This window comes from Diabrotica undecimpunctata, chromosome 1 (genome assembly GCF_040954645.1).
Source record: "Diabrotica undecimpunctata isolate CICGRU chromosome 1, icDiaUnde3, whole genome shotgun sequence".
Taxonomy (NCBI): domain Eukaryota; kingdom Metazoa; phylum Arthropoda; class Insecta; order Coleoptera; family Chrysomelidae; genus Diabrotica; species Diabrotica undecimpunctata.
Window position 1 is genome coordinate 163666837 of NC_092803.1, and position 23436 is coordinate 163690272.

The window sequence follows — 23436 nt, forward strand, 5'->3', positions numbered from 1 at the left end:
AAACCACGTCACCATCGACGGTATAAACAAACCGTCCTCTATTCCCAGCACCAGTAAGTCATTGGTTAGTGATCAGTATAGTAGTATCTGGGGGCTCGGGAGACTGAGACCTCGGAAGCCCTGAAGAAGACATCGACGAGGATGTCGAAAGCTAGGCTCAAGTTTTTATTTTATTCTACTCTTACGATAATCTGTGTTTATTAGATTTAACAAATCGGTCCGACTTAATAGTATTACTTACCTAAAAAATATAATTCGTTGGGGTTTTTGACCATTATTACGCTCATAAAAGAATTTCAATTGGTCTACCACAATGTTTTCCAAATCTTCGATGATCTCCTGTCTGGGTGGTTGCAATCTCCAGCATATATTGTATTTGAAGGCTTTAGGATCATACGATGCAGTAACTGCTGCCACACTGGGTATATGTTGCGAATCAGGGCTGGGATGAGTCACGTCAGCTCCCATGATCATAGTTGGTTTATTCAAAATAGGCGGACGGGTAGATAGAAAATGATTCGTACCATTTAACTTGGCATTAACCTTAAGTAAAAGGTTTAACGCCGTTTGAGGATTCATTTTAAAGACAGTTTTTAATTTAACACATTGTGTCAAACAGCCTACATTAATCTCAGCTGCTGTTTTAACGTAACTATATTGTGGTCCGCTATTTGGTACGACAACAAATATTACATCGTATATTCCTTTAACAGATGTGAAGTATTTCTTGATGTCCAAGGAAGTCGAACCAATCGTTTTGAATGGTGGTTCTGCTTCATTAATCTGCATACCACTTGCCCGTGCTTCTCTAAGTAACTAAAAATGCAAATAATAATATATTAGAGCTATATTGTATACATATTACTGTGACAGTCCTAAATTGGGGTGTGTCGACATTCACCGGTGAATTTCGATACACACCAAATTTTTTGGTGAAAGTCCGAACATTTATAAATTTTGTTATAGTTTCGACGAATGTCAATCAATCAATCAATATTCTTTATTTCATCTGACTTTTACAAGTATTGAAATGCGTCAAATACAATTTATGACCCGTAAAAACTGTACATAAACAGTTAACATAAAAACATAAATTATACACAAAAACAGACAAATTGTTAAAAAGATGCCTGCAAGTATTCCTCTAACGAATAGAAAGTGTTTACCAGAAGTCAGTCTTTAACTGTTCTCTTAAATACATAAATATTTGACTCTTTAACAGTGGAGCGGCTATTTACCACTGACCCATTGTCAAGTTTTACTAATGGACTCATCTGCATAGTAGAAGGTGAAAAGGTTACCATATTGGTCTTTAATCCATTTAAGATTAGGGCATTATTTAAACAGTAATGAGTCATACTTTTTACAAGACAGTTTGCTTTTTGTACTACACGAAAAAAAAACGGGTGTGGCAGTCCAGTGGGACTGCCGGTAGGAGTTATACTTCTATACACGCGTTCGCCGGTAAAAATTTATATAGGAGTCAATCTGCACAATCATTACATATGTAATGTTATAGGTAAGAGAGAGCAGAAAGAGAAAAAGAATTAGTTATATAGGTATATGGTGCATCGTTTGCTGTATATAAACATTTGACCTGTAATAGGAGTATAGTAAATGAAGGATTGTATCAATATTTTAATGAAAATATATATTTTTATTTTTATATATGTATAAAAGGAGTTGAATGCAAAAAAAAATTTTACACATACTCTGCAGTAAAATTCATTGTTTATTTTGTTATTAAGATAAAAATAAAAAACCAACAACTCGGATTATGTTGTAAATTTTCATTTTATTTTAAAATTTATGTTTTTTGCGTATATTACATATATTTAATAAGATTAACGTAAGGTTTTTAAATATTTCAAAAATAAAAAAGAAAATTAAAAATTGGGATTCGAACTCACAACCACCAGCGTATGAACCAAACACGTAAAGGATTTGCCAATTAGACATGACACTAACGGATTTCAAAATTGACAGTTCTCGGTAAAACAGTGATTATTTTGAAATACAAAAGCCTAAAATAATTATAAACGTTTAATTTTAAATAATACAAAACATATCACATAAATTATAATATTAATACATATTATATTATATATAATATTATATATATATATATATATATATATATATATATATATATATATATATATATATATGTATATATATGTATATATATTATATATATATATATATATATATATATATATATATATATATATATATATATATATACAATATTATATATATAATATATATAATATTAAATATATATACAAAAGGTCAAAAGGAACATTTTTATTCTCGAGAGAGGAAGAGAGAGAAAATATATCTTCTGTCTCTCTCTTACCCATTATCTTACATATGTAATGGTTTCACAGATTCACTCTCATGCAAATTTCCAACGCCGACCGTGCGTATAGAAGTATAACTTCAAAAATTATTGAAATTTAGTGCAACTGTGGTATCGTCAGCAAATTGAGTGACATGACAGCCTGATTGCTGTTCCACGTTTTCTACTCGAACACTTATTGCATCAGAAAAATTATCTAATGGATTCCGAACCAAACATGTTGAGCTATCGTTTATCAGTTGATTTAAATTATTGACGAAAATCAAAAATAAAAGAGGGCCAATGATACTTCCCTGTGGAACTCCACAGAGGACACTTTCTTTTGGAAGAATATATATTCCCATTCACATTGACCTTTATTTTTTGAAACCTTTTCGATAAAAAAGTGTGGATCCACTTTAACGCAGTTCCTCTAACACCACTATGATAAAGTTTTTCCAGCAGTATTGGATGATTTACAGTTTCAAAAGCTCGCGCTAAGTCAAAAAACAAACATTTAACTTTTATCAAAGTTCGATAAAATATGATTGCACAGCGTTAGTAGTGTATCTTGCACACTTATACCTTCACAGAAACCAAATTGAGACTTTTCTATAATGTTGTGCTTGTTAATATACGAGAGGAGACGTGTATGAAATGCCTTCTCATATATTTTTGAAAACAGATAAAAGTGATAGTCCTCGATAGTTATCAAATTTTGATTCGTCACCTTTTTTATGTATATGCACAACTAAAGCAGTATTTAGAATTTGAGGAAAAATCCCTTCCTGAAATGAAAGGTTTACTAGAAATGTTAATTGTTTATGTATGTTATGAGATACATGTGTTAACATAGAATACGGGATCTCATCCAGTCCAGCCGAGGATTTTTTTGAGATAACTTTCATTATACTTTTTATTTCTTCATCACTAACAGGATAAAGAAAGAGGGAGTGTATAGGCGAAGAAAGATTCTTAGGATTACAGTCAGGTTAAATTTGACTAATTAAATTTTTTACGGAGTTGACTTAAAGATTCTGCTATGTCATGAGGGTCATCCACAGAAATTCCCAAATTATTTTTAAATTTACTTGGGTATTTAGAAGAGTTTCGATTTTTACCTCCGACAGTGTTTCGATTTATGATGCGCCAAGCCTTAGCCGTATTATTCTGCGCATTTATCATTTTATTATTAAAATAAGTTTGCTTGGATAACTTAACTTTGTATTCCTGATTTTTTTTAACCGTATTCTGAGCTCATGACTTTCTGAATATTTTATAGATCTGAAAATGTCTCTAATAAAATCTCCCTCATTTATTAAATTAGAAGTCAACCAGCCCTTATTTTTAGATTGTTTAGAAAATCGTCTAGTATCCATCGATTGCAAAGGAAATGCTTTATCGAATAGTTCCATCATTTTTTCATAAAATATGCAAAACTTGTTATCCGACGATAGATGTGAGTCTACCAAGATTCCCTAGAGAGCAATTGATTAAAATAATTAATATTAAGAGTGCTATTAAAATCACGTTTATAAACAATATTATCCCCCGAAAAAGAAGCATTCAAGTTGTATTCAACTTTCTGTAAAAAATGATTACTCATATCGGTATATACAACAGAACAAGATAAAAACTTAATAATTACATTGCAGAAAATATTATCAATCACAGTTTTAGAGTCATTATGTATTCTAATATATTCAAAAATACATTGATTTAAACCATAAGAGGTAAAAACATTTTTTAATCTTAATGCATCTATATTGTGCACCTTTGGATCAAAATTTATATTGTCACCACAAATTAAAAGTCACCACAGATGAAAATAATACATATTAATGTCGGAAATGTTAGGCATATTATTTGTGATCAACGGCTACTGCAGTAAATCGTGATGAGTTTTTGAAGTTATACTTCTATACGCGCGCTCCACGTTGGAAACTCGTCTGCTGAAAGCGTTGAAGCACTCGTTGAACCGTAGAAAGGCTTACGCCAACAGTTCTTGCGACTTGCCGTTGAGTGTGACCGTCTTCCATAAGCGCAACAATGCGTGCCGTTTCAACAACAGTCAAGGCATTTTTGGCAAAAAATAAACAATAATAAACACTAATAATGGCACTAATAAACACTAATGGCGGCAATAATAAACGTTTGTTTGTTGCGTTTGGCCAGAAAGTCGAAGTACAAATGAGACATTTAAAACAAGCGGCAGTTACAGGTACCGTTCATTTTAAGAAGTGTGCAGTTTTCCGCGAAATCGGCACTATTGGAATTCTTTGTTACAAAGGAAACCGCTAAGCTGACAACAATTCTCAGAAACATGCATTAGTTTGTATTTGTGTTATTATTATTTACGATAAAGCTCGTTAAAAATTAATATATATATATATATATATATATATATATATATATATATATATATGTATATATATATATATATATATGTATATATATATATATATATATATATATATATATATATATATAAATATATTACATATATAAATATATTGAGGGCCTGCGTGGCGCAAGCGGTAGGATGCTTACCTCGCAAGCTGGTGGTCCGGGGTTCTAATCCCACCGCCGGCAAGAACATCTAGACATTTTAAAAATGTCTATAGGCCCCAGGTCGACTCAGCCTGAATAAAAATGAGTACCTTGGGTAAAACCAAGGGTAATAATAGACGGTTGAAGCGTAGCACTGGCCATGTTACCTTCCTTGTATACCGTAGGCCCTAGATATAGCAGACTACCCTGCTATACTCCCAAAGCCGCGACAGCGGTATAAAACGGGAGACTATTATATTATTATAAATATATTGTATATATAAATATAAAATAATTATAAATATAAGTTAAGTTAGACCTAAACGTCTTTCTACACGTAATTTGACAGGTTACGTCAAAATAAGGGTAACTTAAATCAAAGTTCTCTGTCTTGGTATTTAATTTAAATACAGGCGGCCTGTATTTTATTAAAGGCCAAAAATAAAGGACGCAAAACTGCGCATGCGTATATGTCAAAATAAAGGTGCTTTTATTACAGGACGACATAAAACACCTCTTCAATAACTCTCTAATATCTTTTAAACCTTAAAGACTCGAAATTCCTTAACGAAATAAGTTCTTAAACTAAAATACTTACTGATGAAGATAAGTTCCTTAAGTCATCTGGTCTTGGTGGCCTCCTATCGGCGCACACTATTGTCCATTTATTAATAGTGACCGCTTGGAAGAATCTATCACCTCTCCATACGCCTTTATCTACACCCACTTCTCTTCCGGCATAGCCTAATCTGGGAGGGGGCAAGATTCTAGCATCTAATTTTTCAAATGCGCTAGAAACTGAGAAACCGAATTCTCGAACCGTAGGGTGGCTGTTAAAATTTGCCCGTGTTATTCCTTCCATAATCTTATTCTTGCGTACTGTAGTAGAGGTTGCAGCATGTCTAAAACCATTGAAATTAATGACTGACTGAATACTGCGGTTTTTCAAGTATAAGACTAAGTTTCAAAACACAGTTGCAAATAGTAAGCCATCACATAGTGGACGATCGCAAACTAGCAAACAGTGCAGATATAAATATACATTATATTAAAGAATGTTTATATAATTAATGTGCTTATTCAAATGGCAAAGATGACCAAAATGTTTAAACAATAATTATACTCAGTGACATTAGAAGTGTTACATCCAGAAGGAATAATTCTTGAACTTAATTTTTTGGCAACAGAATGACTATATTTAAAACATGCATTGGTAACAATACCAATGTTTTTATCTTTTTTACTTTTTGTAGAAATAAAGTCTTATCTTTAAATTTTTTTTTGTAAAAGATACCGATTTGTAAAAACCTGTTTGTATAGAAATTTTTAGTTATTATTCCTCAGTCTAATTGTATTCAGTGCATGAAAATGCCTCGAGTTAGAAGACACCAAAATTACCACCATGTTAGCGATTTTGATAGGGGTAGAATTATTGAGTATAAAGATATGGGTTTGTCGTATCGCGAAATAGGCCGTCGCGTTAATTGTACGGCAATGACGGTTATGCGTGTCTGTCGTGTGTGGACAAACGAAGGTAGAGGAACACGAAGAAGACCCACTGGTCAACAGAGGCGTACCACAGAGCGTCAAGATTGGCGCTTTAGATTACTGACTCTGCGAGACCGATTATGATTATTGAAAATTAAATAGCCTGGATGATATCTTAGTGGGAAAATGTTTTTTAAAACATGCGAACAGTTTTTGCAATCAGTGTTTATCGTTGTTGTTATACTATCAGCTGTTAAATTCGTGCTCGATTAGTTTTCGAACTTATTTTATTTTTTATTTTCATTTTTATTTTGAAGCAAGACAAAATACTAGTTTAAAGCAGTTTTTTGTAGAATAAAAATAGATATAACCAGTGGTATAAGTCCACGACATCCAAGTCATAGACCGTCCCATAAGACAAAAACAAATTATCTGGAAGGTATATGATCGACTAAAAAACACTACCTTCAAAACACCTACACACACTGGGGCTAGCAGACACACCTCTATGTAGGACGTGTGAACGAGAAGACGCGTTCGGCGCGTCCTGGCCCACACAAGAGAGATGTCTCCTGGTGACTTGTCCACCTTCCTAGAAATGACAGGATGGACAATCAGCTAAGGGTGACAGCTCCCTGGGAGGATGCACAATAGAACTTAACTCGCCCTCCCTACTCTACAGATACACTATCTTCAATGAAAGCTGTTAGTCGCTTTTCTTTTTTAACAGGATTAACAGTGGCAACAGTTGAACGTATTGTGCGTGGGAAAAAAACTAAGAAATGGTTTTAAACCTCCAGCTGCAAATCAGCGTTGACGAAAACCTGTTAAGTTTATCCTCTGCGGAACTGTACATTCATTTTTCTTTGAAAATAGGGCTCCAACTCTCAAATCTACGTGAATTATTAAGGAAAGGATAACAAGATCTTAAACTTTCGATAATATCGATGTATATTATACAAAGCGATGCCGAAATTCCATGTTAACAGATAAGGAGGAAATTATATGATAAATATATGATAAATATAGAGCGACAAAACGAAAAATTTATTACCTCGACGAGACTTTAGTTAACGCCGGACATATAGCCGTCAAAGCCTTCAACAAGTCTTTGTTGAAGGTTTATTGACAAAATTGCGAGCGCCGTCAGGAAAGGGCCAGCGTCTAACTGTCGCTCATATTGGCAGCGATACTGGTTTTCTGCAAAATGGTGTTCTTGTTTTTATATCGAAGAAAACTGGGGACTATCATGAAGACATGAACTCCATATGATTCGAGAACATTCTCCAGCGTGCAGATAGTAACTCTGTCATAGTATTGAATAATGCGTCTTACCACAGCCGCCTTGTTAAATGAATTCCAACGATGACTGATAGAAAATCCATTATGCAGAGCTGGCTACGAGAAAAATGTATTTCATTTATAGAGGATATAGTCAAAGCAGAACTAATGAAAATAATCAAGGAGCATCGTGGTAGATATCGTCAATATGCTGTTGATTTAATGACTAGACTTCATGGTATTACTGTTTTGAGACTCCCACCTTACCACTACAAATCCAATTGAATTAATTTGGACTCAAATGAAGGTATATGTTGCCCGCGAGAACGTAACATTTAAAATTAGCGATTATCAGCGCCTATTACAAACCAGTATAGATTGCATACATCCTGTAAATTGAAAGAATGCTATTGGCCATGTATTAAAATAGAAGAGAAAATGTGGAAGCTGGATGGTATAATGGAAAATGTTATTAAACCTGTAATAGTAAGGATCGGTGCCAACGAGTCAGAAGACTCAATAAAGTCTCAGGATTCTGATGATTTATAAACCAAGCTGTAAGTAAAAAGTTTAATGTTTAATATAAATATTTTTATTGTTGTAATATATTTTTTATCCAAGACGGTTAATTAAGGGGGGATTTACTTTATTTGTGCTAAATATGCTAGGTATGATAACGATAATTTTAAATCACAGAATATAAATTAATTTTTATTGTAAGATTATCTATTCAACTGTTTATTAATCTTTTAAAAATACATAGGATTATTTACGACTAGACTAAAATCGTAGGTCCGATACCTAAGCTGCCCAGACTTTACTGTGAATGATCTAATGAATTGATTGTTCAAATCCTGACCAGAAAACAAAAAGAGTATAACAGTATTAAGACTAAATGGTCTGCTACTTGGCCCAATAATTACGAATTCGCAGAAATTGTGCTGACCAAATATGAATTTGCTAAAACGTATAGTGAATTCGTTTGTTGTTACAGCTGGCTCAATGAAAAAGACGGCATATTACCCCCATTAAAATGTTTGGAGTGGAGAGCTATAAAAATGTTGTGAACCGATATTATTTTGATTTTCTTGTTAGTAAACGACGTATTTGATTTATACCTCGTACAATTCGAATATCGTATGATATGTATTCTTAGTGTCGTGGGATATGTAATGTAAGGACTCTGAGGTGTCCTGAGCAACAACTTACACATCCACGGAGGAACTAAGCTACCTAAGGAAAGGAATGCCAAACGTTTAGAACGTTTCAAACATCAAGAAAACGTTAATGTGAGTTAAGAGTAAAATAAAAGTAGAAGGTTTACTATTAATTCGCATTAAACTTTTCTTGTTGTTTGGAACTTTGGCATTCCTTTACTCAGATAGCTTAGCTTCCTCCGTGAATATGTTAGTTGTTGCTTTGGAAACCTAAGTCTTCTAACATATTGCCACAAATTGGTCGCATTGCTCGTGTAGTGATCCTTTTCCAAGTTAACATTCTCCTATTCTAACTTGACTGCACCATCATATTTTTCAAAACTGGGATCTGTTTTTATCAAAATCTACTATACCAATCTCAGTAAACCAATTTTTTTTGATACTTTATATATACGACTACTAAATAAACCTCGTAAAACGTTAAACAACTTATAGCGACAAGCTAATTACGAATAAAAGGAAAAGACAGTTAAGATTTGATTTCACGTACAGTACGTCTGTGTCTCCGCTTATACGTATTTCGGCCTAATAGGCCTCTTCAGAACGGCTTCACAGTCGCTCTGAACGTGAAAATAAATATATTCTGTCTTAGGAAGCAACTCTAAATGGCTTCGAATGGACGCAAATAGCGACATCTGATATTAAAATCCGTAAACTAATTTTCGAAACCAAATTCAGATTTTTGCTTTAATCTGTGCCTTCTAAGAATTGTTTCCTCAACTAAGCAAAAATCCCAAGATAGAATAGATTTATTTTCACGTTCAGAGAGACTCTGAAAGCCGTTCTGAAGAGGCATATTAGGCCGAAATACGTATAAGCGGATACACAGACGCACTGTACGTGAAATCAAATCTTAACTGTCTTTTCCCTTTTATTTCGATATACTCTGTACGAGTACTAGAAACCAAATTGGCTAAGGATTTTTGCTTAGTTGAGGAGACATGTCGTGGAATGCAATTTTTAGATTCCCCATGTCTCTATTAACATCTTTATCGACGTCTGTTTTGCCTTGCAATTCTTAGATCTTACGTACTAGGTATTAATTTCAGCCTATGATATATTATCATCTGCAGTATATTCTTCAGTTAGAATTCCATTATTTTGCGATAACAGGTCATGCTCATCATAAAGTGAATTTGCTATGAATATTCTCAGACATCTCACTTTCTTCAGTTGATGGTAGATTGCCAGTCATGTTGCGACATGCCATTAAATCTTTTAAGAAAATTAAACTTTTAAAATATGTCCAAGTGTGTATACATTATATTGTATACGTAGATGTTTCTGGGGAATTATTTATTAATAGCTTCAGAAGCATTTTAACTTTTATTGTTTTGATTATTTGGGTATTTTGATACTGGAAAAATAATTATTATTTATTAACAACATTCGTTAACATTTTCATATATTATTCAGAGTTCTGTTTAAATACAGTTTTGATAACCCAAACTAAACAAATCTTTTTGGCGAAGTCTTACAGAATGGTTTTCTAATTACAAACAACAAATAAGCAAGAGCATATGTAGTAACATAATTATTAATAAACAGTAGTTAATATTTACTTGTCACTTATAATTCATCTGCAACATCAACCCATAATGTACTCACCTTGTCCCTATTGTGATTATTTGTCCATAATATGTCCCATTGTTTATTAATTTTTCCACATCCATATCGCTCGCTAGACATACGACTACTGGCGATGGAATCAAACATTCTTAAAAACCAAAACGAAGCGCATACTAGCCGCTACTAGCATCGCATCGCACTAAATCGCGCGCTATTTGAACAAGGCACTTAAGATACAAGTGTTTGTTATCATAGCATAGCAAAGCATCGCATCGCTGATCGCGCCATAGCAGTCTGTGTTTGATGTCTGCACTATTATATAATTATTGAATTTATTAAACATTTGAAGAGTATAATCGACTTCATAATCCGGAATGCTGAGTAAGCAGTCATAAAAATATCGTTTGTAGAAATGTATGTTGTAATTCAATTTAGAGATGACTGTTTTCTCTAATGTTTCCATTTCTAAGTTTGCTATTGTAACTTGTTATAATGTATATGTACATGCTATATGTTTGTTATTATAATTTTAAGATCGAAAATCGCAGTCGGCAAATAATGACAACTAAGGTGACATCTTTTTTCGGCCTGTACCTCTTGCCAAAATTTTTTTCGGACAAAACATAAAAAATGGGTTCAACAACAATGAATCCAGAAGAAAAAATATTGCGTACAACAGTAATGTAAAGAAATCTAAAGCAGCGATTGAGATGACAAAAATTAGTTTTATTTTTGATAATATCGCAAACAATTTTAAAACTAAGTAAAAACCATGTTGAAATATGTAAGTACATACCTTATCATATTTCGAGTTTGTCCCTCAGTCATTTTTCTATTGGTTGTCTGATTATCTTCTATCGTACAAAATTCAATAGGTACAAGTACCGGGTTATCCTGTCTAGCTGAAGATCCAACCCATAGTGTCGGCATCTGAGGATACCTTAATTTACACCTTTTTTCTGTTTCAAAATAGTATTGAATGGTAATTTCTCTATCTAAAATAAATTTTTATATACATTATTACAAATTAACCTAGAAATAAGGAGATAAACAGAAAAAATTATAAAATTCTTGGAATCTAATTTTTTCTTTTGTGGCTACCTGTAATCTGTAGGTACCTCAGTTTGTGGGATAGCAAATAGACAAAATGAGATAGAACACTTGTACAACATCGACGACTATCTCACGGAACTGAGGTACAGATTACAGAAAGGCACAGAAGAAGCTAGATAAATACTAATACAGTCGAAATACTATTCTACTAATTAAGAAAGAGGCAAATTCAAAACTCAAACCTTCATATTTTGTTTCATATAAATATGTTTTCGGTCCATATACCTTTATTGAAGAATATCTAACATTATTATCGACAAAAATGGTAAAAATGTAGTCATCCATAAGAATAATGTTAAACTGTATAGTGTTCAGAGAGGGAAAGGGCAATTGGGATAAACTGTGGAACGTGTATAAGTGGAAAAAAGGGAAAGAAGTAAATGGAAGTATTCGGGATGAGAAACATTACTTTAACGTTTTATAACAATTAGTAATTTAAGTTATTTTGTATATAATAATATGATATTATTATGTAACATATTTTGTATATGTCTTCTTCTTCTTTCAACCGTCTCTTGCCGTCTTTACTATTCTATTTGATGTCATTCGACTTATATGATCGTCCCAATCTACTCTTCGATTTCTTATCCAGTTTTTAATGTTCTCCACCTTGCATCTACGTCGTATATTTGTACTTCTATCTCTGTCCCATAGTGTCTTACCATCAATTTTTCTAAGTGTTTTCATCTCTGCTATTTCTAGTCAGGTCGTGTTTCTGTCGCGTACGTTATTATTTTGTAATTTCACTATATATATATATATATATATATATATATATATATATATATATATATATATATATAAAATATATATATATATTTTTATCAAAACCAACAACATTTAACGCGGAGTCAAACCCGGAATACCATTGATATAACATACAGCTCCCGCGGAAATATCAAAACTAACATATATATATATATATATATATATATATATATATATATATATATATATATATATACATATATATATATATATATATATATATATATTTACACGACCCGACTATAGCTCCTCTTTTCAAAATGCGGTTATAAGTCGTCTTCTAGAAGGAGTGAATATCTTTAAAATATTATTCGTGTATATTAATTTTTTTACAATTCTTATAATGTATCGAAAATAAAAACATTATAATTTTTTATACAATTACCAAATTAAAATCAATTGGTCTTCCATCTAAAATTACTATACATACCTCCTCCAATGTATATTAAATTAACAAAATAAATCTTTCTGCTATTCAAAATATACGTCAAAACTACATTACAGTGGTTTACTCCTCCAAATATAAATCAGAGACTAAACGACGGTGGATACGTAAACCAAATAATATATTAGAGTATATTTGGCGCGAAAAAATCTGTAAGCCTAACGATTTCTAACGTTTTGTTTTGCAGTGATAAAATATTCTTTATTCATATTACACGTGTAGTGCACTGGAAACTCTAGGTATGTACTTATATAATTTTTATTTTGTTACAGAACGGGTAATAAATACAATTTAATATTGTTTCAATTTAATAGGTAGTTGGATTGAACAAAACTACTAGATAATTATGCAAAATAATATATTTTCTGTCTTCTCCACATTACACATCAGATATTTTTGTACACTTTACAAATATATCTGAACTACATTTATAAACACATATTATACAGTGTATCAAGGGATTGATTTAACTATATATGTAATGGATCAAACATTTTTGAATCTCGTTTTGATATTTTGGCGTCTCGGCTGGTTAGAGTTGCACAAGTTTGACTTGAATGTTTGAAATTGACTTGAGTTTGACTTAATTTCCAGTCAAACTCAAGTCAATCCTTCTGACAAATAATTCTTCTTCCTGTGTCATTCCTATCGGAGATTGGAAATCATCAAGGCTATCCTGACCTTGTTTACAGCTGACCTAAAGAGTTCATTAGTGGTGCAGCCAAAAAACTCTCTCAAATTCCGCAACCATTCTTTTACGGTCCAGATTCCGTTTTCCTTTTATTTTTCCTTGAATTATATTTTGAAGTAATGCGTATTTATGTCCTTTCATTAGGTGACCCAAATATTCTTTTCTTCATTTTATCGTTGGTAAAAATTTCTGGGTCTTTTCCTTTCCTTCTTAATAAGTTCCCAAGTATTTGTAACTTGATACTTTTTCAATTTGAATGCTGTTTATACTAATATATGCTGGTTGTGTCATGTTTTCACTGAAGACCATATACTTGTTTTTTTATATTGATATTTATGCCATAATTGTTGCAAGCAATATTTATGTTTGTAAGTAATCGTTGTAATTCTTCTACTGTTCTTGCAACTAATACAGTGTCATACGCGTATTCAATATTATTTATAACCTCTCCACTGATTACGATTCATTCGTTTGCTTGCAAAAGGGGTTTCTGGCAGATGCTTTCACTATAAACATTACATAGCAGAGGTGACAAGATGCCTCCCTGTCATACTCTACGTATTTCTATTGCCTGTGATGTCTTATTTTCTATTTTTATGATATTTTCATGATTCCAATATATTTATATTGAGAATTATTCGCAGATCTTTATTATCTATGTCCTCTCTTTCAAGAATATCGCTTAGCTTATCATGGCGTACTCTGTCAAACTTTGGCAAATAATTCAAGTCAAGTCAAACTGGTCAATGGTTAAGGCTTTGAAAATTCAAACTGTTTGTTTAACTAGTTTGAAAGAGTTTGAAAATAATTTATTTATTTTAGTAGATATACTTTTTTTTTCAAGATAAAAATAATATTAAGATGCCAATTTAGATAACAAAATTCGATTCAGGTCAGAATAGAGTCGTAAATTCAAGAAAATGATTCATTTACTTAGCAAGTTTCATTTTATCGGTGATAATTTTATGCCTTCTATTCTGTCAACGATATCATTTTTTTGTTTATTTAAATGTTGCATAGATTACGGCAAAAAATCCGTTGGATAGTTTTTTTATAATACCAAGTGTATCTGATTTAGTGAAATTGATCCGATTTTTGTGAAATTTTGTATTTTGAAATAATTTCATATTTTGAAAAACTTTTATTAATATAATTTTGCCGTATTATTGACCGAAATGAAATTTTTTTTTCTCAACTGTCACGGACAACTTGAATTTTAAAAAGTAAACATGTGCTTGAAATTATTTTCAGATCAAGCAGGCCGGGACCCCAAAACATCAATACCAGCATAAAAATTTTGTATAAAAGTATAATAGTATAAAAAAAAGTAGGGTTCAAATTTTTGCCCACTCAGTTAAACAATACTTAGATATTTTATCACCAGTATATTTTTAGGATGAAACCAATTCGTTTTTGTAACAGAGCGTTAAGTCCCGTAAAAATTAACCAATCAGTAAGCGAGAAAGTAGATTCAACTGAAATTTTTTCGGTAAGTTCCAGTTAGATTTTTAAAAAAACATTGCTTATACTTAAATAAAAAAAATATTTTGTAGATCAAAAGCTCTCGATTTTATAGTGGATCTAAAGAAAATATACTCCCTTGTAATTTTATACTACAAGAATAACATAACAAAGATGAAGATCAGTATAAAGTTGGTAAAAAAACCGCTAATGAAATATTACCGATTGAAAATTCTAATGCATCTGACATTTTTTCCGTAAGTTTAACATTTAAGAGCATTTTATTCTCAAATATGAACGGTATGCGGCAAAATAAACAGTACTAAAATGCGTATGCCTCAGATTTGTATGTGTCATGCGCCGAAACGTATTAAGTGATTTCTGAACGACGTTATAACTTATGTGAATGTCATGATAATTTTAGGTGCTTCAGGATGGTTCTTAGTTTTGCAGAAAATTTTTTTATCGTGGAGTACTATTTTCGATCATACGGAAAAGGTCGCGAAATCGGTCCAAAAAGCTTAAAATCGACAATAGTTTTAGCAGGACGGGCAATCTGTCACACGGTCAGTGAGTCTCTTCGAATACTGTTCAGTGATTTTCCATACCCATCGCAATTATCAGGCCTAACATAACTAACACCACATGATAGTACATATGGGGAATGCTGAAGGAGGCAGACCGATACAATGTCTGACATTCCGGAATAACAAACTCCAATTAGATTTTTTTAGTGCCAGAGGGCATCTTTAACATCTATTTTATCGGAAACGTCGTCGTGAATAATGTTGGTAAGGCTATATCATGTATACTAAATATATAGATATTCATATACATTTCAATATTCATTTCAGTACTGTTTATTTTACCGCCTACTGTATTTCCCTACTTCAGTCACTTTTTACTATGAAAAATAATTTTAGGAAATATCCTTAAGTTCCCCTCAATTTTATGGTTCACCTGACAGTATCTTCACACCTGAAGAAAGTGATAAAGATAACACAGATTCTCCAGACTTAGAAACTCCATCACCAGCTTCTGATGAAATGTTAGATTCCAATTATGTTCCCTTCGATGATTCTTCAGTAAGTGCAATAAAACTTTTAAAAGAATAAAATGTGTTGTGTACTCTGTAATATTGAAATGGATAACAGAAAAAATATAATAATTATTTAATTGGGTTTTTAGGAAAAGTCTTCAGGTTCTCCAGAAATAAATAATTTTTCTTCCCACTTTTGTCCAAAAAAAGTTAACAAAGATGAGTTAAATATTGAGGTAAGTTTATTTCAAATATTTTAGCAATATAATTCAAAGCACATACTTTTTAGGAACAATCTAATTCACCTTCGTCTTCTGTCAGCCTAAATATCCATCAACATGTGGAAGAAACTTGCAATATAAATACGAAGTCTTTAAAAAAATCTGTTTTTTGTTACTTTTGTGAATCAGTTGTATTAAATTTTCCTAGACATATACTACGAAATCATCAAAGCGAATTAGAAGTTCAAAAAATTTTGGTTTACCCTCCAAGAAGTAAAACGAGAAAGCAATTGTTATTTGCTTTGAGAAAAAAGGGAAACTATTTGTTAGGTTCTGCAAATTTAAAACCAGTTAGGAAAGGATCTGCAGATACAAACTACCTACCGTGTGACCACTGCTTCGGCATGTATTCGGCAAAAAACTTATGGCGCCACAGAAAAATATGTAATCCTGATTCAATAACCAGAAATTCCCAATCACAAGCACAAAATTTCTTATTAAGGCACCTTAAATTGGACACTTATTTAAAAGAAACTGTTTTTCCTCGAATGCGAGCAGACAATGTATCACTCGTGGCTAAAAAAGATCCGCTCATTTGTGCGTTTGGCTCAAGATATTTGAAGATCCATAGAGAACAACACTTTATACCAGTAGCGTCAAGAAAAATGAGGGAATTAGCTAAAATTGTTATCGAACTAAGAAAAAATAGTTCCTCAATCAAAACGCTTTTTGACTCGTTGAAACCAGAATATTACGATTCTTTAGATTTTGCTACTAAAATAGTTTCAAAATATGATAACGAGAGCAAAACTTTTAAAGCTCCATCATTTGCTAAAAATATTGGCACTACATTAAAACAGTGTTGTGATATAGCACTTATGCTTAATGCGAAAAAGTCTGAGTTTACAGTTAGAAGTGCCAGCGCTAAAGCTGACTTAAAATCTTTAATACAAATAATAGAAGGAAATTGGAAATATGATATTTCCAGTCAAGCTGCAAATGATTTAGACATGATAAAATGGAACAAAATGACGTTAATACCACTAGCAAGTGACCTTAAGCTATTGAAAAACTATCTCGTGCGAAGGGCAAATGAATCTTGTGATAAATTACAGAAAAATAATAATGATATTAATTCTTACGTGTTTCTGTTAGAAACTATATATTGCCGTCTTATCTTATTAAATAGAAGGCGCCCTGGTGAATTAGAAAGAATGACCATACAGAGTTACATTAGCGCTAAAGATAATCAATGTTATGAAGAATTTTCTGAAGCAATTTCAGAAACCGAAAGAATTTTAATGAAAAGTTTTAGAAGAATAGTAATAAAAGGTAAAAGGGGACGTGGTGTACCCGTCCTAGTAAGTTAGGATGTACAAGAACACTTAGAAATGATTACAAAATGTAGAGATTTACTTTTAAAAACACCTAGTATTTACCTTTTTGTTAATCCAAAATTTGATAAACCAATTCGAGGGTATGAAGTAATGTCAAAATATGCTAAATTATGCGGAGCTAAAAATCCTAGTGCTCTTACATGTACAAGGCTGAGAAAACATCTAGCAACGCTAACCCAGTTGTTTACCATGTCGGAAAATGACATGAAGCAACTGGCTTCATTTATGGGGCACACATTAGGAATTCATCGATCTTCATATAGACTCCCCGATGACATTTACCAAACTGTAAAGATCTCTAAGTTGCTCCTGTTAATGGAGAAAGGTAAAGCAGGTCAATTCAAGGGAAAAAGTTTAGAAGAAATAGAGATAAATTTGGAAGAAGACATTATGGAAGATGATGATGGACATAATAACGAGGTATTTGGAGAACAAAATAATGAAACCAATGATGTTATTGAATCAAAAGGTTCAGAAAGTTGTAATAATAAAAAAAAGGGAATATTGGATATGAAGGCAAAAAATAAAAAAAAGGTTTTAGTTCCGTGGACAGAAAATCAGAAGAAAGTAGTCAAAATGTATTTTAAAACCCACATTAAACAAAAGAGGCCCCCCAAAAAATCGGAATGTGAAGATCTGATTTTAAAAAATCCTGATATATTAAAAAATAAAAATTGGCTCAAAATAAAGGTCTTCGTTCAAAATGAATATAAAAAGTGTTAAATGTCCAAGTTTTTTTCGAAATTCAGTTTTTGCAATATATTCTGAGTTTTCGTTAAGTATTTTTATTTGTGTTTATATATTCAGTTTTGTTCATATTTTTATTATTTGTTTTTAAATATAAATAATGATTAAAATTAAATATTTATAACGAACATATATACATGTTTTTTTTCGTTAGCCCTTGTTAAAAATTTACAAATGATTATCAATAATATATATATAGCCCTTAAATAATCAGATTCGTTTACAATATAACAAATACATTACATTTGAATTCATTTTTCGTTTTCACCATCACTTTTATTGTGAACAAAAACCTGTCTACTTTGATTCAGATTTTTTGTTAAAATATATATATTATATTACTTAAAATATTAAAGAAAGATTGGAAGACTATTAAGTAGTTTTCGAATCATTATTCCAGAGGAGGACTAAACCACCGTAATATAAAAATAGGAAGAACTAAGGTCGGTAAACTATAATTTGAATATACGTAACGAAATATACGCCGACGCTGGCGACACAACAAGTAATGTGGCGATCATATTGAACTAAAGTATTCAAACGTACAAAAACATGCAATAACTCATCCATCTGAAATTTTGCTCAATGGTTTAGAATGACATTTAGACTTCTTTTATAATGATTGCGATAAGTCCTCCGTATACGGAGGACCTACCACAGTGGAGGACCTATTATATGTAAATTTCCTATATAAGGAGGAGCTATCCACTGGTGCGTATATATATATATATATATATATATATATATATATATATATATATAGTGAAACAATGATGTATTGTAATATATAGTGAACAGACAATTCCGAGTTCCAACATCGAAAAGATTATAATACCCATGTTCGTCCGTCTAAAGATCTGGTCTACTGGCAAGGATCGATCCCACCGTAAACCGATAATCTCAACGGAAATAAGGGCTCGTGCGACAATCGTAGCGAACTACGATTGCCTAGTAAAGTCACATTGTTTTGAGCCTTTCGACTCTTGGAACTCCAAGAGATATCGTTGCCACCTTTGACTAGAAAGGATACGGCCTTATATGTATATATATATATATATATATATATATATATATATATATATATATATATATATATATATAATGTTTTGGATGGGCTGGAGTCAATAAAAGGGCTATTGGTTAACTATTTTTTATGTCGAGCTTTCAATTGTGTTTACAATTATTATCAAGAGCTGCTAAAAAATACAAAATATCTTACAAAGTTGAACTAGAAAGAAAAAAAAATTTTTGTTAACTAACCAAATAAAATTAGTTTGGTTAATAAAATTGCTGCTAACATATTTCAAAAAGAATTAATATAAAAATGTTCTTATCTAATAAATGTTTCTCTGAAATTTTAATATAATTTTGAAAAAGTTTCTTAACACAAAAACAAGTAAATTTATAAATAAGTTAGAATAGCGACCAATTAAAAATAAGCCTCAATGTCATAAATGTCAACTTAAAATTTTTATTTTTGACAATTATATTGCCAAAAATAAAATTTTGTTTAAAAATTCTTTTTTGTTTAATAACAAAAAAGAAGAAGATTTATTCACCATTGATAGATGTTTGAAAAAATGTAACAAATATATGGAAAATTAAATAAAAATGTGATATTTTACAGGTTTCATATATAAACTCCAAAGAAATAATATAATTATAAATTTTACTTAGATTTTGAATTTCTGATTTTTTGTTTAAATTATTATCACTTTTGCTAATACAAACCATTTCCAAAAAAGTCCTTTTGAATTTATTACTTTCATTACACAAAATTTTAATGTTATCAAAATCCATAATATGGTCTTTATCGATTAGATGCTCTGCCAAAGCAAAAGATGGTTTTTTAATTCTGCAATCACTTTTGTGAGAAATAACGCGATTTGAAAGATTTCTTCCGGTCTCATCAACATACTCAGCTTCTGAGGTAGAAGACATTGATTTATTATTATTTGTGAAGAATCAATAAAATCGGATATTTCAGGTACATATGAAATACAAGGAATTCTGACGATTCTGATTATGCTATTCCTCTGAACCACAGATAAAGCGTCCAAAGAAAAAACCAGGCAAAAATAGTACATCAAAATTTGTTTCAAGTTGTAACAAAAGATACTCCTTCGTGCTCAGTAATAATTCAACGTCAGCCTGATTGATATTTAGACAATATAAAAGCCAACCATGAAAGCACGTCATATATTGAAGTTTTTTCATTTTTTTTTTTGATAAAAAAGTAATTGAGAGCATTCTATATTTTACAAATATTTATGCATCGCAGAATAACCGTCACGATTTTGAAATGAATAACATAGATTAAAAAAAAATTTTAGCATATGTAATTATCTGGTTCACACTCTACTTCAAGTTGATATGTATTGGTCAAAGGATGAGGATAAAGAAGTGCACATTATAAGAGAAAGCACGAGCTGACATAGATTTATATTTATAATAGTGAAGAAACCGCTACATCAGTTTAAAACTTAGTACATGGACGTCAATCTAAATGTGCTTTACCAGATGACACCAGATTCGACAATATTGCCCACATTACAAAAAGAAACGATAGTGCAAGAATGTAGGATGTGCAAAAGTAATACTATTTATTTATGTAAAAGGTGTAGAATACATCTACACCCCGAATGTTTCGAAAATTTTCACCCCAAAATTTAATTTAATTTAAGATACAATATGTTCCTTTATTAAAAATTGTACTGTTGTTTTCCTTGAAAATGAGAAAAAAATCTTTTTGGTTGTAAATTAGTCTTAATTTGTCTTTTTAATCCAATCTAATAAATTAATTGTCAAATTTCTCTTTGTATATTGAGCGGTCGAGGATCTACTGAATATCCAATACGATGTAAGACAAAAGCTTAAGAAAGGTAAGGCGGCTAAATTTAATAAAATCACAGCGGAAATGTTTAAAAACATGGGCGACAAGGGCATTGAACTGCTAACAAAAGTATGTAATAGGGCATGGGATGAGAGCCAAATACCAAAAGATTGGGAAGTGGGAGTTATTCTACCCATTTTCAAAAAGGGAGACAGACGCAAATGTAGTAACTACAGAGGAATAACACTACTGAGCATCCCATCCAAACTATATGAGAGAATACTAGAAAAACGTCTTTTACAAGTTGATTCTAAAATGGAACAATCACAGAGTGGATTTAGAAATGGCAGAAGTATTCAAGATCACATTTTTACTATCAAGAAACTAATACAAAACGCACGCAACTCAAGCACTGAGTTATACCAAGCCTTTATACACTTAGAAAATGCATTTCATAGTAATCCAAGGAAGGTGATTGACATATGTTTAAAAAAGAAAGGTGTGAAAATCAAACTCAGGCAAGCCATTATGAGTGTATATAGACATACAAGAAACAGAATCAGAACCGATAATGTGGAATCCGAAGAGTTCATAGTAAATGAGGGTTTACGTCAAGGAGGAGTCCTAGGCCCCATACTGTTTAATATTGTCTTGGATGACATAATTAAAGAAACTAGAGTAGAAACATTGAAATTATATGCCGGACATAGAAATCTAGATGCAGTGTGGATCTCAGAGTGTGCATACGCAGACGATCTAGTGATATTTGGGATAAACGAAGAAGCACTCCATCGAAATTTACAAGTATGGATCGCTGCACTAATTAAAGAAAATTTAAGGATCAATAATGAGAAGACGAAAGTAATGGTATGTGGAAAAAATAGAAAACAAACGAAGATAACACTTAACGGAAATACACTTGAACAAGTCGATACTTACAAATACTTGGAAGTACAAATAGAGAACAGAGGAACTGAAGAAACTGAAATAAGTTCCAGAATAGAAAGTGCTGCTCGGATGTACCACGCAATTAAAAGTACGTTTTTGTCGAAAAAAGAAGTATGCCAAAAAACCAAAGTGACTATATACAAGATGGTGTTTGTGCCGATTTTAACTTTAAGTAGTGAAAGTTGGACGCTTACCGATAAATTAAAATCGAAAATACAGAGCATAGAAATGAAGTTTCTTAGAAGAATAATGGGTATAACCAGGTTAGACAGGATTAGAAATGAGGCAGTCAGAGAACATCTTAAGGTCCAATCAATTATTAAGAAAATTGAAGAGGCCCAACTGAGATGGTATGGACACATGGTTAGAATGAATCAAGAAAGACCAGTTAAAAAAGTATGGGGAGCCAGAAGACAAACCAAGAGACCAAGGGGCAGGCCAATGAAGTCATGGGATGATAATGTAACCACAATCTTAGAGACACGAGGAATCAGCAAAGAACAAGCAAGAAACCAAGCAAAGAATAAGAAGCAATGGAGAAAAATTGTATATGCAACTAACTAAAGACACATATATATATATATATATATATATATATATATATATATATATATATACATATATATATATATATATATATACATATATATATATATATATATATATATATATATATATATATATATATATATATATATATGTTTGCAAGTTTGTTCTTTATCTAGTGTATTAACCTATTAACAGCCGCTCAATATATATATATATATATATATATATATATATATATATATATATATATATAATAATATATATAATAATATATATGAGTCCGCTAGATGCAAAACTTTGTATTTACTGTATAAGTCAAACTGAGTTATTTGCAACAAACTGATAAATTTTGCAAAAAACCTTAGACATAATAAATGGCACTTTTTTGTGATAGATAAATGCTTTATTAGGTAAAATATAATGATTTTTTTCTTAGAAAAGTTATTGGGTTTGCTAGAAAAGGAAGAAAAATTTGAAAATACCGAGTTTTGCAAGTGAACTATGTAAATACAGATTTATGCAACTAACATTTGCAAATACATGATAATAGTCAACCATTAACGATATTAGTGGTTGTTATATTAGTCTGTTTTCTAAACCTAGTGTGTTAGGAATAAGGAAGAAAGCATGTGGAAGTAAACTTTTAGTGAAGTTTACTTTTATCCAAAGTACAAAAGGTATTACAAATTATAATATGTATATATTTATATTAATTTCTAAACTCTAAGTTTCTCTGGGTCCTCATCATCAATATGATCATTTTCTGTAGCACTCTCGT

The 23436-nt window shown here is 31.4% G+C and overlaps 2 protein-coding genes across 2 annotated transcripts in view; one reads left to right on the forward strand and one right to left on the reverse strand.

Annotated features, from left to right (window-relative positions):
- Positions 1-23436, reverse strand: part of AGO2 (Argonaute 2) — a 72695-nt gene that overhangs the window by 8175 nt on the left and 41084 nt on the right. The window contains exons 7-9 of the mRNA XM_072520385.1: positions 11243-11441; positions 5490-5793; positions 242-816 (exon numbers count right to left, since the gene is read on the reverse strand). Of these exons, the coding sequence (XP_072376486.1) occupies positions 242-816; positions 5490-5793; positions 11243-11441 (1078 nt within the window). The remainder of the gene's footprint in view (positions 1-241; positions 817-5489; positions 5794-11242; positions 11442-23436) is intronic.
- On the forward strand, positions 16177-17554 carry LOC140442487 (uncharacterized). The gene is made up of 2 exons (XM_072533556.1): positions 16177-16199; positions 16253-17554. Exon 2 carries the CDS (start codon positions 16589-16591, stop codon positions 17552-17554), a length of 966 nt encoding a protein of 321 aa, XP_072389657.1. The 5' UTR covers positions 16177-16199; positions 16253-16588.

Coding starts and splice junctions, on each gene's coding strand:
- LOC140442487 (XM_072533556.1), top strand. CDS start 16,589: ATGTATTCGGCAAAAAACTTATGGCGCCACAGAAAAATATGTAATCCT.